The sequence below is a fragment of the Esox lucius genome, chromosome 2, assembly GCF_011004845.1.
Source record: "Esox lucius isolate fEsoLuc1 chromosome 2, fEsoLuc1.pri, whole genome shotgun sequence".
NCBI classification, from domain to species: domain Eukaryota; kingdom Metazoa; phylum Chordata; class Actinopteri; order Esociformes; family Esocidae; genus Esox; species Esox lucius.
Window position 1 is genome coordinate 18,497,148 of NC_047570.1, and position 16,611 is coordinate 18,513,758.

At 43.8% G+C, this 16,611-nt stretch overlaps 1 protein-coding gene across 3 annotated transcripts in view; it reads left to right on the plus strand.

Moving 5' to 3' along the window:
* Positions 1–16,611, plus strand: part of LOC105015999 (RNA-binding Raly-like protein) — a 60,117-nt gene that overhangs the window by 32,428 nt on the left and 11,078 nt on the right. For 2 of the 3 annotated variants that reach the window (XM_010879539.5, XM_010879549.5), the window contains exon 3: positions 13,818–13,868. In XM_010879539.5, coding sequence (XP_010877841.2) covers positions 13,818–13,868 — 51 coding nt within the window. Of the gene's footprint in view, positions 1–13,567; positions 13,736–13,817; positions 13,869–16,611 lie in introns of those variants that run through there. The other variant, XM_010879557.5, reaches the window with a different exon arrangement.

The following is a 16,611-nucleotide window of genomic DNA, read 5'->3' on the forward strand; positions in this document are numbered from 1 at the left end:
AAAGCCTTGTAAATGATAGTAAGTACTGTTCGACCACTTATGAAGTGGAAAATGTGGGGATCTCTTGGTACCAAGTCAAGGTCAGGTAGACCGAGAAAGATCAGGTAGACAGCCAAAACTGCTAAAAGAAATGTTCGGGATACAAAGAAAAACCCACAGGTAACCTCTGGAGAAATAGAGGCTACTCTGGAAAACGACGGTGTGGTAGTTTCATGGAGCACAATACAAGGATATTTGAACAAAAATTTGCTGCATGGTGGAGTTGCCAGAAAGAAGCCTGGTTACAATATGCCCGACACCAAGTTGACCCTCCAGTGGTTACTGCAGACAAACGTGAAGGTTCTGGAGTGGCCATCACCGTCTCCTGACTTTTATGTCATCCAGCCACCCCAGGGAGATCTCAAACTTGAGGTTCATGCAAGACAACAAAAGACTTTGCATGACCAGGAATCTGCCCCTTTATTCTCAGTCCAGATTTTACTCTTCTGGAGGAATGAGCAAAAAAATTGTCTTATTTTCCAAAGTGAAATAAAAGTTTACTGAAAGTCAGCCTAAGGATGTTGTGGGTTTTTGCTGCAGATGTCCAGATGGTCTCTAGTTATTCAGTTTATACTGACTGTCCCACTCCAAATGGCCCTCCGCCTCCAGAAACATAAATCTCATACAGTCAGCGAAGACATACACACACACGCACACAAACACACAGATTCAGATTTACTCCCTTTGTAGTAAATGCTTAGAGTAAACACTCTCTTGTTTCCAGCCTCCTGTCATCCTCTGCTGTTTCACAGAGACAAGTTCAATCTCTCATCTGATTACCTGCAGGTGTTTCCACCAGGAAAAGGCAAGATATTATGCATCTCTTTCTCTCTCTGTCTCTCTCTCCCTCTGTCTTTCTGTGCCAGGACTCTAAGTGAGTAATTATAATAATAGCCTTTGGTTGGTAATCACAGTAAACACCTGTAACCTGGGCTGATTTGAAAGGCAGATTAATGCTAATCTGTTGTTGAAACATGCCAGCCTTGTTCTCAAAAACACTGCCACAGACAGGGTTACTCTGACGCTCTGCTTTGAAACACACAATGAAGGGAGGGATGAGGACCTCTTCTCCCCAGTTCTTGCCTTCTTTTTTATTTTCTATTATTTTCTTCTCCATCACTATTTTTTCTATCCTCAAATCTCCTGTTATTATCTGATATGTTCCCTACTTATTTTACCTCTGTAAAAATCATTTCATACATGCCATCTGGGATTACTGCCGATGTGGTTGAGACATATTTGGGCATCACTGGGAGTTTCCGTGGCATCCTTGCTGTCTGTTATGCCATGACAGCTGTAGGAGATTCTGAGTCATCCCTCTAGCTCTGTTTTCCCCTCTCACATTCACCCTCTCTCCCTTTCTTTTTCTTCTCTCTCGCTCTCTCTTACTCTGTCATTCTGTCACTCATGCTCTCTCGCTCTCACTTCCTCTCGGGTTCTCACTTCCTCTCATTCTCAATGCGCCCTCTCTTTTTCTCTTTGATGAAATTGCACCATTCAACACAATTTGATATCGGGAATGGATACACTCTCCAACAAGCTTGAGAGGAATTACCAAACTGAGGAACACCTTCTAATAAATAAAAGACAGAGGCAGGGAAAACACAACTGCACCAACCGGTATGAACTGCTATCTAGTGTGGTCATTGTCCCAACACATTAGAGGACAGCAGTGAAAGCGGAGTGATGTGTGGGATATTAGAAGGTGAATATTGTGTGTTTGTTAGAAAACCTGAAAAATATGTTCCTAAAAGATATTTAGGCAGGTCCCCAAAAGGGAAAATATAATGTTCAGCATAGCGGTTTGGTTTAGGGAAAAACTTGCAATTGGGAATAGTTTTAGAAGGCTTATTTTTAGGCAATGCTAGTTAGGTTTAGATTTTTAGGCTTAAGTATATGGTGAAGTCTAGGGTAAGGGTCAGGTTAAGAACTAGGAACAAGGATCTCTGAGTCAGTGTTAGGTCTCAGGTCCCCACAAGTATAGGAAGAAAAATGTGTTAGTGTGTCAGTGTGATCCCAGTCTATGTCTACATGTGGGACCCCACAGAGATAATAAAACCTGACAAATCAATCCACACAAGGTCTTTTGGCAGGTCCCCACTAGGGAATATGTTATCAGCCTTTGGGCTTACATTTTAGTATTATAAATACTAAATGTAGGCATTACAGGTTAGGCATTAGGGTTGGGTTAAATTTAGGCATTAAGGTTGGGTTATTGAGGTTAGCATCAGGTTAAGGTTATGTGTATGGTTTGGATAAGTGTAGGGTCAGTTTTATGGCTACGAGATAGGGAACATGGAATTCTGGACCACACAAGGATGGAAAAACAAATGTACATGTGTGTGTGTGTGTGTGTGTGTGTGTGTGTGTGTGTAAGGGACCAAGACATGCTTCACCTCCAACTCCTCAAAATCTACCATCCTCTGAAATTTCCTTTGCTCCTGTGTCTCCCAGCGTTGTGCGTTGCAGTGCTAGCTGACTCTGCTGTATCTAAGCTGCCCCAGACCTGCACAGGTTTAAACTCCAACACCTTATCAATTCAGCACACTCTCATTCCAATCTATCAACTACTGGAAGGTGTATGTTATTAGCGCTCTTCTAATCTGATTGTGAAGGGGCATCAGTCAGGCCTAGTCAATACAGCGGGGCAGACACAGGGTACCATGAAGTTTTATTTGCATTCAATCAGTCTGGCTCTGACTAGCTCATGATGAATACCGCATTTGTCTTTCTTAATACATCACTTCCTTACTCTCTTAGCGACAAATTGTCTCTTAAGATTCATATCAGAGGCTCACAGTTTTTCATCAATTGTATATTGATGTTAATGAGAAGTTTGCACCATGTACTAGGAGAAGGTATTGTGATAACCCAGAGCCTATGGTCAGCAGCCAGACCAACTTGGGTCCGTGGCTCTGCCATTCACTGCCTGTGTCGGGCGCTTATGTTGGGAAGTAGATTACACCATGATGTGATATGACCCTGAAGCAGAGGGACCATTGACGATGCTTAGTTTTAAGGTTGTGTCTCTGTCAGGACCTCAGGTCTAGAACTGAAAGTGTGCTGGGTTCCTCACAGTTATTCAACATGGTGGAATGTGTGTCCCCATGTATGTGTGTGTACGTATAGAGGTTGGGTTTGAGAGAGAAATAGAGATAAAAGACGGAGAATAAATGAGAGACTGACTCAGAGAAAGTGACTGAATTAGAGATTGTGAGGAAGTGATTGAATGAGAGTGGTTGAAGAAGGGAGAGAATAGATCAGCCTTATCCAGCGGGTCTCCCCAGACTGTGGATTGACCTGAATAAGAAGGAGCACAGGTTGGCCTGAACCCCCTCACCTCACTGCCCTTCCCCTCCTCTCCCTCCTCCCTCCTCTCACTACTCCTCCTTCCACCACTCACTCCTCTCTTCACTTCCATCTGAGTCATAGACCTGCAGCTAACAGTGTTTAATCTTTCTTTCTCTTTCTTTCATAATGTGGCCTGATATGACATTTAGCTGACATAATGTACTACTCTAGCCTTTTCACCGCAGCATGTTCACTTCCATGTTTTCACATGGCTACATTCTCAAAAACACACCTCAATTAGTCTTGAACAGGGACATTTCTGTATATTCATCATTCATATTTTGAGTTTTACTGAAATGTCACACTCATTTATTCAATTCCTCAAGTATAACTTACCTGGGAAAGAATGGCGTTTTCTGACCCACATGTGTTAGATAGTGTAGTGGTTTGAGCCATGGACTGTCACATAGGTGACTGAGGTTTGATTCTTAATGCAGACCAAACAAATTAAGCATTAGGATTTGTTCTGGAACTTTGTGTTTTATGGACGAACTGCACTGGTGACAAACATATTGCTCTTGTTTTCGATTTACATAGCGTAGTTCAAACTGCATAGTAGTTAGCAATGTTTCTTTGTTTTCTAAAGAAACGAACCTGCCGTGGAATGATTCAAGTCACTGTTTTCATTATATGTACTGTAAAGCTATTAACTAGCCATCTACAGTAATCTCTATCTAATTGAACGTGTTGAATGTAGTGTAGCAATCCTGTTAGACCTGTTGTTGGTTTGGATGTTAACTAATGTAGGGAACCGTGGCATTTTGACCAATTTGACAATGCACGTAAACAGACACCACATCTCTAAACACGTATCATGTGCACACACACCTGCTGTTTAAATAACGTAGCAGTTAAAGATGCAGTCTGTCACATTAAACCGTGGATCGAATCCAGCTTGGCCAACAACATTCATCCCTTCGAATTGCGGGCCAGCAGGACTAGGCTTGCCTGGTTCCTTTTCTTGTTTGAGTAGTGTGTATTGTCCAGTCAGAGGTAGTGTGGTTGGTGTAGTTTCTGGGGTGTGGGGAGACTGTACATTCCAGTCAGAGGTAGTGTGGTTGGTGTAGTTTTTGGAGTGTGGGCTGTCTGTTGAGTCCAGTCAGACAGAGGTAGTGTGGTTGGTGTAGTTTTTGGAGTGTGGGCTGTCTGTTGAGTCCAGTCAGACAGAGATAGTGTGGTTTGTGTAGTTTTCGGGGTGTGGGCTGTCTGTAGAGGCCAGTCAGACAGAGATAGTGTGGTTTGTGTAGTTTTCGGGGTGTGGGCTGTCTGTAGAGGCCAGTCAGACAGAGATAGTGTGGTTTGTGTAGTTTTACGGGGTTCAGTATAATCCAGTATGTGTTCATATGTTCTCTATATGAGATACAAAGTGTTGCTGGGAGGTTTTTCCTCTCTTTCCATTATCAGTCTTTTCCCTTCTGTTTTGATATATGGTGTTGGGAGAGATGATGGAAATAGATATAGGCTGATTATATGACTTACTGATAGAGAGAGAGAGAGAGAAAGAGTGAGTGAGAAAGAGAGCCCTGGAGAGATTTGGCTGAGAGAGAGCGAGCAAACCAAGAGATTTGACTGAAAGAGGGAAAGCCAGGGCAACACTGTGCTATCTTTTAGAAGTCAGAACGAGGAGCTGCACTGGCATCGCATGGCTTCCTCCATGCCTGTCACAATAATAGATGGAGAGATAGAAGTATGAAACCAGATGTATGGATAGGAGGATGAATACAGAGATGTTGAAATACAAGGATGAATACAGCTGTAAAGAAAGGATTTACACAGATGTAGAGATAAAAGGAGGAAAACAAAGATTCTGAGAAAATAGGATGAAAACAGCAGAAGATATGGATGGGAACCGATGTATACTGTAGATAGAAGAATATAATCACAAAAAAACAGAAGGAATGGACAGCAGAGAACGTGTGAGAAAGTGTTAATTTAGTCAACAAAAAGTGACTAAAATATTCATTAAATACCTACAGTGGGGAGAACAAGTATTTGATACACTGCCGATTTTGCAGGTTTTCCTACTTACAAAGCATGTAGAGGTCTGTAATTTTGTCTGTAATTACTCTTCAACTGTGAGAGACAGAATATAAAACAAAAATCCAGAAAATCACACTGTATGATTTTTAAATAATTAATTTGCATTTTATTGCATGACATAAGTATTTAATCACCTACCAACCAGTAAGAATTCCGGTTCACACAGACCTGTTAGTTTTTCTTTTAGAAGCCTGTTCTCCACTCATTACCTGTATTAACTGCACCTGTTTGAACTCGTTACCTGTATAAAAGACACGTGTCCACACACTCAATCAAACAGACTCCAACCTCTCCACAATGGTCAAGACCAGAGAGCTGTGTAAGGACGTCAGGGATAAAATAGACCTGCACAAGGCTGGGATGGGCTACAGGACAATAGGCAAGCAGCTTGATGAGAGGGCAACAACTGTTGGCGCAATTATTAGAAAATAGAAGAAGTTCAAGATGACGGTCAATCTCCCTCGGTCTGGGGCTCCATGCAAGATCTCACCTCATGGGGCATCAATGATCATGTGAAAGGTGAGGGATCAGCCCAGAACTACACGGCAGGACCTGGTCAATGACCTGAAGAGAGCTGGGACCACAGTCTCAAAGAAAACCATTAGTAACACATTACGCAGTCATGGATTAAAATCCTGCAGCGCACACAAGGTCCTCCTGCTCAAGCCAGCGCATGTCCAGGCCCATCTGAAGTTTGCCAATGACCATCTGGATGATCCAGAGGAGGAATGGGAGAAGGTCATGTGGTCTGATTGGACCAAAAAGCTCAATCTTTGTCCCAACTCCACTCGCCGTGTTTGGAGGAAGAAGAAGGATGAGTACAACCCCAAGAACACATCCCAACTGTGAAGCATGGAGGTGGAAACATCATTCTTTGAGGATGCTTTTTTGCAAAGGGGACAGGACGACTGCACTGTATTGAGGGGAGGATGGATGGGTCCATGTATCTCGAGATCTTGGCCAACAAACTCTTTTCCTCATTAAGAGCATTGAAGATGGGTCGTGGCTGGGTCTTCCAGCATAACAACGACCCGAAACACACAGCCAGGGCACCTAAGGAGTGGCTCCGTAAGAAGCATCTCAAGGCCCTGGAGTGGCCTAGCCAGTCTCCAGACCTGAACCCAATAGAAAGTCTTTGGAGGGAGCTGAAAGTCTGTATTGCCCAGCGACAACCCCGAAACCAGAAGGATCTGGAGAAGGTCTGTATGGAGGAGTGGGCCAAAATCCCTGCTGCAGTGTGTGCAAACCTGGTCAAGAACTACAGGAAACGTATGATCTCTGTAATCGCAAACGAAGGTTTCTGTACCAAATATTTAGTTCTGCTTTTCTGATGTATCAAATACTTATGTCATGCAATAAAATGCAAATTAATTACTTAAAAATCATACAATGTGAATTTCGGGATTTCTAGATTCCGTCTCTCAGAGTTAAAGTGTACCCATGACAAAAATGACAGACCTCTACATGCTTAGTAAGTAGGAAAACCTGCAAAATCAGCAGTGTATCAAATACCTGTTCTCCCCACTGTAAATGTCTACCCTGGAGCCTCATTGCTGCTATCCCTGCATTTCAGTTGTACACACTACCTTACACCTCCAACTTGCTCGATTGCAGTCAGAATTGCCATTTCTACTTGCATTTGCCTCATTGCACAACTATTCATTCCCACATACATATGCTTAATACTTGTCAGTTTGTATATTTTCTGCCCTCCCGTATTTGCCTTCATTACTCATTTAGAACTACCATTTTGCACAGTATTTGCCTTCATTACTCATTTAGAACTACCATTTTGCACAGTATTTGCCTTCATTACTCATTTAGAACTACCATTTTGCACAGTATTTGCCTTCATTACTCATTTAGAACTACCATTTTGCACAGTATTTGCCTTCATTACTCATTTAGAACTACCATTTTGCACAGTATTTGCCTTCATTACTCATTTAGAACTACCATTTTGCACAGTATTTGCCTTCATTACTCATTTAGAACTACCATTTTGCACAGTATTTGCCTTCATTACTCATTTAGAACTACCATTTTGCACAGTATTTGCCTTCATTACTCATTTAGAACTACCATTTTGCACAGTATTTGCCTTCATTACTCATTTAGAACTACCATTTTGCACAGTATTTGCCTTCATTACTCATTTAGAACTACCATTTTGCACAGTATTTGCCTTCATTACTCATTTAGAACTACCATTTTGCACAGTATTTGCCTCCATTGCACATCTATACAGTACATTCCACTAGTAACATAACATTAGGTAATACTTGGACATTTCCTTTTCCAGTTGCACTTCGGGTTAGACGCTAACTTCATTTTGTTCTACTGTACGTGTACTGTACAATGACAATAAAGCTGAATCTAATCTAATAGTAGTGCTGGGCTGGGTACACAGCTAGCACCATTCAAAGTGCACCCAGGGTGGGCTGGCCTCTTCACACGGTGGACAGTTGGGAAGGCTACAACAACAAAACAAAGCTATACCACTGGCTCTGCCTGTGCCCTGCCGGCTTACTGCATCTCTGCAGCTGCCTGTCTGTGTGCATCTGTCTGTCTGTGTGTATCTGTCTGTCTGCCTGGAGTCTCTGATAGGATCAAAAGATTATCAGATGAGGCAGTGCGAAATATATAACTATTAATTTTTTTTTCCATCTGACTACAGACCATTAGGCATGTCCCCATAGATTTACATGGCAGGGATTGTGCTCTGGGGGAATAGGAGCAAGCCTAACCCAAACCCTGGGGCGGGGGGTCCACGGAATGGAGAACTCTTATCTCTTATCCAAACTCCATAGCTCTCCCTGTGTTAAAAAGGCCTTCATCACAGAAGCCTACGCAACAACTAGTGTGCTTAATACTGAAGTACAAAACTGTTTTACATCTATGCAAATACTGTCAGTGTGTATTACTGTGTTTAGACATGTCCGACATGATACTCTGACCCCTGATGTGATTCAAGGGGTCTCTGCAAAGCCCGATTTAAGTGTAGTGTGCGGATGGTTTGCCCTAGTCAGAGAGCAGAGGAACCACCCTGCCAAGTCCCTCATTTATCAACACAGGAGAGGTCAGCTCTTTCCTCTAATAGCCCTCTAAACCCTGCCTGACAGAGAGGGGTGGGGAGAGAGAAAGAATAGCACTCTTCTGGGTCTCTGAGGCAACACTCAGGAAGATTCTTACACCGAAACAGCTAACAGGGGAGTTTGCCGACTCTCCCATCCCCACATCCCTCTCTACTCCGTCTATTCCCTCTGTCTTCTGCTTGAAGACACATCTACTCTGTGAAATCTGTGAATGTACTATAGATGTTGTCCAGTTAAAGCAATTCCCCATTGACTGAAACCCAGCCTGTCTATGCAGAATTGCACAAGCCTGTTTGGTGAGATGGATGTCTCCACATCAACTACTGCCCCGTTAGCAATAAGCCAAAATGGCCTGTACAGCTTGCAGGAAATGTTCAGTTGATCAGTGAGAAGCATGGAGCTGTCCCAGAGCAGTCAGGTGCTGCCAGGTCGGTGGGCTCCCTAAATAACCTTGCAAGGACCCGTAAAGGGCTAGGCCCGGCCCTTGTCAGAACGCAGACTTCCTTTACATGTTCTTGTAAAAGTTGAGTATGACCACGATTTTGTGAGTGTGTGACTGCTGGCAGCTTGGGGCTCATCCCACAGTGAGAGCCAGTAAGAGGCAATAAGTCTTATTCCCTCTGATTTACACCAGCACAACAGGAGAGGGAACCTTACCTGAACATAAATCAACTTCTATCTGCCTGCTACGGCCTCAGGGAGGAGAGGCCAGTCACAGCACTTCACATCTAATACAGCAGCCAGGGAGGGACAGAGAGGAGGTGGAAGGAGTAAGGCTTTGGAGGTTGAAGGAGTGAGGAGGTAAAGGTTGAAGAGGGGAGGAGGAAGCCTAACAGCCGAACAACTTTAATGCTGAAATCAGTCTTCTGAGTCTCCTGACCCTTCCCCCTGCCTTTTGATTGGGCCAGTTCGTTAAGCATGGCCAGGGGCTACGGGTAGATGGATAACTCACTTAAGGTCCAATTAAATGGTCTAAAATGTGCGGATTCCGCCCACGTGGGCGGCACCAGGCCATGCAAAACAGGGTCTACAAGGAAAGCGTGGGAGGGGTTAAGCTGCAATTCATCCCATGGATGACATGGATGGTGCTCACTCTTCTCCAGGGCTTGTCAAACACCCTTCTAGACAAGAACACTGAGGAAATCTATAGAGTAGGAGAGGAGAGGAATTTATAATTACAGAGACGATTCTATCATTATATAATGAAGATTCTGAGGGAGCACAGGCACACACAAAACCATCCTGGAATACTGTTACACCAACATAAAGAGAGTCAGGACACACTGCGTGTAGACGGGGGTGTCAGTACCACAGAAATCACCCCCACCTCTCCCCTCCACACGTAAAGAAACAAACACACACACGTAAAGAAACAAACACACACACGTAAAGAAACAAACACACACACGTAAAGAAACAAACACACACACGTAAAGAAACAAACACACACACGTATAGAAACAAACACACACACGTATAGAAACAAACACACACACGTATAGAAACAAACACACACACGTAAAGAAACAAACACACACACGTAAAGAAACAAACACACACACGTAAAGAAACAAACACACACACGTATAGAAACAAACACACACATGTTGTGCAGCCAGCAAGTGTAAGATGATTTATAGCCAGCCATATCTAATAGATTGCCTGGGCACTTGAGAAATTATGAATAGAAATGAATTAGCCTTCAGCGACCCTGCTGTCCATTGGGCTGTCCCTGGTCTGCTTCCCCTTCAGCACACACAGCCATACAAACAGCCACAGACAGAGGAATAGACTCATTGAAGGTAATTAGAATCTAATGGAAAATCTGCCTGCCTGTCCTGAGAGCCCCCTTACATCCTGACCTCCCCCCCCTCCCCCCCTCCCCTCCCCCCTATTCTCTGTCTCTTTTTCTCTCCCCCTATTTCTCTCTGTATCTGTCTCTCTTGTTCTCCTTCTCTCTCACACATTGTGTCATTACAGAGACAACCCGGAATGTGGTGGTTTTACTCCAGGTGGTTGTGTTACTGTTTGAGAGATGTAGTGCTTTTGTTCTGGGAGAGACACTTTACCGTCTCCAAGCGGTCATTTCGGTGTTGATGACCATACTGGAGCAGGGAATCAGCCTTTCCACCCGGCAAGACAGGCAGACATGTTGGCGTCACGATCACAACCACGCCTCTCCAGAAAAGGACGCTGCTGAACCACGGCCCTGTATCAACTCCTCTGCCCGTCTGTCTGGTTGCATCAGACTTGGATTAAGAGTTGAGCCACTTTAATAACAGCAGATGGCTTGAACAATGGAACAGGCAATGGAAATGGTTCTGTTCTCTGAGTCTGTGTCTCTCCTACCAGTGCAGAATTACATAGATTACCCACTAGAACATTGCTGCAGGGGAGAGAAAGTGAGAAAGAGCGTTTAAGTGAGTCAGTTTGTCTTGGTTCTCCCGCTGTGAGAGTTTGGCAAATAATTGTTATTTTCTCAGTCTTCCGCTCGGCTTTCCTAGTAGAAGACAGAGCCCCTCATCTGAGTCGGGGCCTGCCTGCGGGCTGTTCTCTCTCTTCCTAGAGTTCACTCAGTCTCTCTTCCCTGCCTGAATACAGAACTTCTGTGGGCCATCAGATCTTTTTAGCTAACCATGTTCTGCTGAGCCCAGGGAATCTGTGGGTTGAGAGGTTTTGTTGTGTTCAGGTGGGTCCTTTTAGTAATGAATGGAGAGGTTCAGTTTCTGTTCAGTTTCAATGCAGGGTAAGTAGAACGGTTTGTAAGGGTCTCAGAACGGTTAACTGGCTAAGTAGTGTGGTTTTGTTTTGGTTCAGTGGTACAAGGCACTTTAGCCCTAACCCGTACAATAAAACACTTTACCATAGAGACCCACACACACTTAGATATGCACATAATAAATGTTTGTACAAACAGTGTGTTCCCCTGGAGAGGACTGAATCTCCATCATGTTAAATAGAGCCAGCTGGAAAACATACACTGTTCTGTAGATTTAACATGAAAGGCTTTCTGAAAATGGTTCTGACCTCGAGCAAAATCCTAAAACACACTTGGCGAAGAGCGTAAGTGGGGCATAAACATTAACACTTACCACAGATTACTTGAGTAAACTAACGAAACATTTTAGTAGCTGGAGGAGAATTGGTTAAGAATTGGCAAACGACCAGATACACGTGCGCACACACACACACACACACCTCAGGTACATGCACACACATAAACACATACATTCATACAGATACTAATTGCTTTCTCAACACCTCAGGATTGCCTTGTTCTGAATCGTATTTATGTACAGAGAGAGGGTGTGTGTACGCCTGCTTGAATTTCAGCCTATTTCAGTCCATCGTGGGTGTGTATGGTGTACGTGTCTACTTGTGTGTTTGTCCCTGAGTGTCTAACCATGTGTTTGTGCGTGTGCTTGTGTGTACGCATGCATGTTCCTATAGTAGTTGTGAGAAAGTGTCACATTGCTGTACTTCCTGACATGTTTACTGAAACATCACTTCCCTCCAGACAGCAGCGTGATTACAGCACTGACACCCCCCAGCCCCCTGCCGAGACACAGAAAGGACAACAGGCTTTAGCAGTTTGGGTGTGAGGGGCTTTAGTTGTGTGTGTGTGTGCGCGCGTGTGTGTTGTTTGAAGAGGCGAGACCTAAGCATTCCTCAACACTGGCAAAAACATCTGCTATAATGCGAATGTGACAAATTCAACTTTGAAACTTTGAGTGGTTTGATCCATCTGTTTAAGAGCCTATGCTAAACTCCACTGACAACATCTGAATGCTATTAACTTTGAAATCAAGATTCTAATTCAAGGGGCTATTTTCATATAGCAGAGCAGCGTATAAAGACGTGTAACGCATTTAAATTAGTGTGAGGATGTAGTTCATATATGAAGACTGGGCTTACGGAAATATTCAAATGTCTGTCATTCTTGTCTATGTATGTCTGTGTATATGTGTGAGCAGAGGACTGTCAGCAAGATGGTCAAATTGTCAACAGCGTTGTGCCGGTAATCAAAAGGTCGCTGGTTCCAATCCCCGAGCAACAAGGTGAAAACAATTTGTTGAGGACAATTTACCTTAATTACTCCCAGGTCATACCTGTGAATCTGAATGTCTTTAGCACACTCACCTGGTAAAATAACAGTAAAAAAAAGAAAACAGAGACTTAAAGAGTGGGTGTCAGTGGCTTGGCAGGGATTAGAGACAGATCATGCTGAGCTCCAACAGCACACCACCAGGACACGATCTGTTTACCACCAGGCTTATGATGGTTTTTACGCTACAATAGTTTTATTTATATGAAAGATATGCGGGATTTGCATCAGAGATACTTTTTTTTAAATAATGTAAATGGCTGAAAATGACAACTGTAGCATGTCAGTTTCTGAGATAACATCTCGCAGTTATTCCCACGTCACCACTCATTCCATTCCAATACACACCTTTACATTTTAGACACACAGAGTATCTGTCGGGAAAGTGTCCCAGATAACCTCAGAAAAATGACATTTCTCCCGTTTACGCTATTATATTTCATTAAAGCTGTTGATGCAAATCTGGCAACAAGTTTCTTTCATCTAAATAAAATTGTTAAGTAAAAACATGCTGAGAGACACTCCATTCTCTCCTGGCCCACTGTACTCAGCTCGCCTTACACCGTAGGGGTTGCCTGACCTCAACCACAACCCACTGCAAACAACCCATCTCTGGTAGGGAAAGAGTGTAGAAAGAGTCCTAATAAACACACTCAAAGATGCAGAAACAAAAATATAATACATTTTTAAGCCCGACTTCGGAGTAAATGACCTGGAATATCTCGAAGCACAGACAGTGAACGGCCTCTGGTCATTGGCGCATAGCGCAGGACAATTACTATGGATTTTCCACCTTGGGTGCTGTGGCACAACAAATCCAATGTTTTTTTCCAGCTGGCTAGAGATCATGAACAGCGTATTCCTTCCACACGGCAGAGCCCTGCTCTAACTATGTAGACAGTATTCCAGCAGGCTGCTTACCGGGTGAAATATCTCTGATCGTAAAGTATTTTTAGCTCACCTAACAAGGAACAGATCTGAATGGCTGCTCGTACCCTAGACAGGGGATTTCAGTTTTACATCTGCCTGTCGCACCGTCCTGTTCAAACAGAGCGTGAATGCATGCGCGCGCGAGTGTGTGTGCTCGCGTTCATGTAACGTCACGGTCAGTCAGCTTTGGAGAGAGCCCTTGACTCTGGTCATTGTCAAATCGCTGTCTCACCACCCCCCTCCATCTCTCTCCGCAGATCTGAGTATGACCTGGATTATGACTGCTACCAGGAGGACTTCTATGACAGGTACGCTACACTCGCTCTGCACCTTGCCTCACACCAAACTCATAGGAGGACAGACGAGGTTTAAAACACAGGCGTCGCCCCACATTGTCTCCATGTGTACTGCTGGCCCTCTCTTCCACCGCTGCCTGTCTGTCAAAGAGCTGTTAATCACAGGTCTCTGCTAACACATTTGTTTTACTGCTTACTATCCCTTACTATGCCTGGGTCTGCCTTTGCTCGACTAAGCCCGGTGGTTGAAAGTGACACATGTAGCAACGCATACTAAACCACACACACAAGCCCACACACGCACGTGCGCGCGCGCACACACATACAATGAACAAACACATCAAGGCACAGGGAGTTAATTTCTGCTGTGTGGCATAAGGAATCCAGCCACTCTAACCCCAGCTAAAGCTAGTAATTATGAGTCAGCTGAATCTTCTGTAAGTGCAGCAGCCCGTATTAAAAGTTGTATTAAAGCTCAAGTTAGTTTTCTGGTGCTTCACCAGAGGTTGGACCGTGGGTCACAGTAGAAGCCAGTTTATAGTATAGGTTGGAAACCTGCCCCAGTGTTTCAGCTACAATATTACAGATGGGACTTGGTGTTGATATGGAGGTGTGGGGGGTCTCACAACAGGTACAGCCAAGTGATTAGTCCAAACAACCATTCAGGTCAGTCTGAGTCAGTGCAATGAATTCAAGGTTGATCCGGCCCAGTGTAGTTCAAAGCTGTTTGGTACACTCCAGTCTTTCTCTATGCTCTTTGGTGAGGGGATATCTGGTTTAGATCATGCCTAGCCCAATATCCACTAAAACCAGAGGCCACTGAGTGAATAAAGCGAAGTACTTTGTCTTGTGCTATCTATGAGTGTCTTGTTTTGCCTGTTCTCTGTGTTTGTTTCTGTTTGTTTTGTCTGTCCTCTGTGTTTTTCTTCTGTCTGTTTTTAATAATTGAACCTAAACTTTGTGTAAACACGTACACACAGGGCCCAAGCTGTGAAGGAGACCTTGGTTTCAGTCTGTTCCTTGTTGCAATAAAGGTTTAGTAATAATTCCCAGGTCAGAATGGTGTAACTCAGGTTAGCATGGCTAAAACCAGGTCAGAATTTTGTATCCCAGGTTAGCATGGCTCAAACCAGGTCAGAATGGTGTTACCCAGGTTAGCCTGGCTGAAAACAGGTCTGACTGGTGTAACCCAGGTTAGTATGGCTCAAACCAGGTCAGAATGGTGTTACCCAGGTTAGCATGGCTGAAAACAGGTCCGACTGGTGTAATCCAGGTTAACATGGCTCAAACCAGGTCAGAATGGTGTAACACAGGAAAGCATGGCTCAAATCAGGTCAGAATGGTGTAACCCAGGTTAGCATGGCTCAAACCAGGTCAGAATGGTGTAATCCAGGTTAGCATGGCTCAAACCAGGTCAGAATTTTGTATCCCAGGTTAGCATGGCTCAAACCAGGTCAGAATGGTGTAACCCAGGTTAGCATGGCTCAAACCAGGTCAGAATGGTGTAACCCAGGTTAGCATGGCTCAAACCAGGTCAGAATGGTGTAACCCAGGTTAGCATGGCTCAAACCAGGTCAGAATGGTGTTACCCTAGTCAGTCTCTCCAGTAATTGCTTTGGGAGCTCCCTCAGGCACCCTGAAGGTGACATAGCTCATTCATAAACGGAGCACTCAGCACATCTGAATAAAGAGTACAACACACACACACACACACACACACACACACACACTCAACCACCTTGTTGTCGTCCTCTGTTTGAATGCTTAGTGATTCATTGAATGGAGTTGAATTGATTTAGATGTAGGCAACGTGGGCAGTTCAGTTCATATCCTGTGTTTGTCTTTCATCTTCAATTTCAACACTAAAATCTATTCAAATGAGGCTGACAGTAAGAAATATGGTTAAAAAAGCATGTGCAAAATAAACCCCCACCTTTTCTCTTTCTCTCTTTCTCACACACACACACACACACACACACTGCTCTGTGGCTGTCATCTTTTCTTTGCATTTGTTGTTTTGCCACAGTCTGCATTTTTCTGTCCTTACACAGGAGAAAACACTTACCACTGATTTTCAATTTGCTTCAAACACAGTACATGGTTCTGCCCTACGTGGCTGGCTACCTCCACCAACAGTTTGTGCGTCTGTGTGTGTGTGCAGAGGGTATGTATATGTGTGTATGTGTGTGTGTATGTCTATCTGTTTGTGTGCATATGATGGAAAGTGTGCCTCTACCCACGCAGATAACAGCTCTAGCAGAAACCAATGCCTTTCACTGTGCGTTCTAATACACAAACCCACACACAGACATGAAACACATACATACACAGGCACACAAACACGCTCCATTTTCTTTAATCCACACTCATCCACAGTCTCTCATTGTCGGTTTCCTGAGTTCCTATTCTCTGACTACACTTCAAAGCTGTTGTAGAAACACAGTGTCTATCTATCTCAGAAAACTCCACTTGGAGGCTTTAAACTCCTATTAGTCTTTGGTCTTCCAGCATCTCTGCACAAAGGCAATGCTCACAGCCATTAATCTTGCACTTTTTGGGGGCCTGTTGATATACTTCATTCACCATTCAGAGAGATGGTTGCTTCTGCTTATACTGGGAACATATTCTCGTAAGACAGGGCTAATGTGGATTTTAGTAAAGGAGTTACATAATTCTTCTGAACTCATCTTTCTCTGTGACTAACAGCTCAATTATTTAACCCAAATTAACTTTCAAATACCAATTAAAGTTGCAA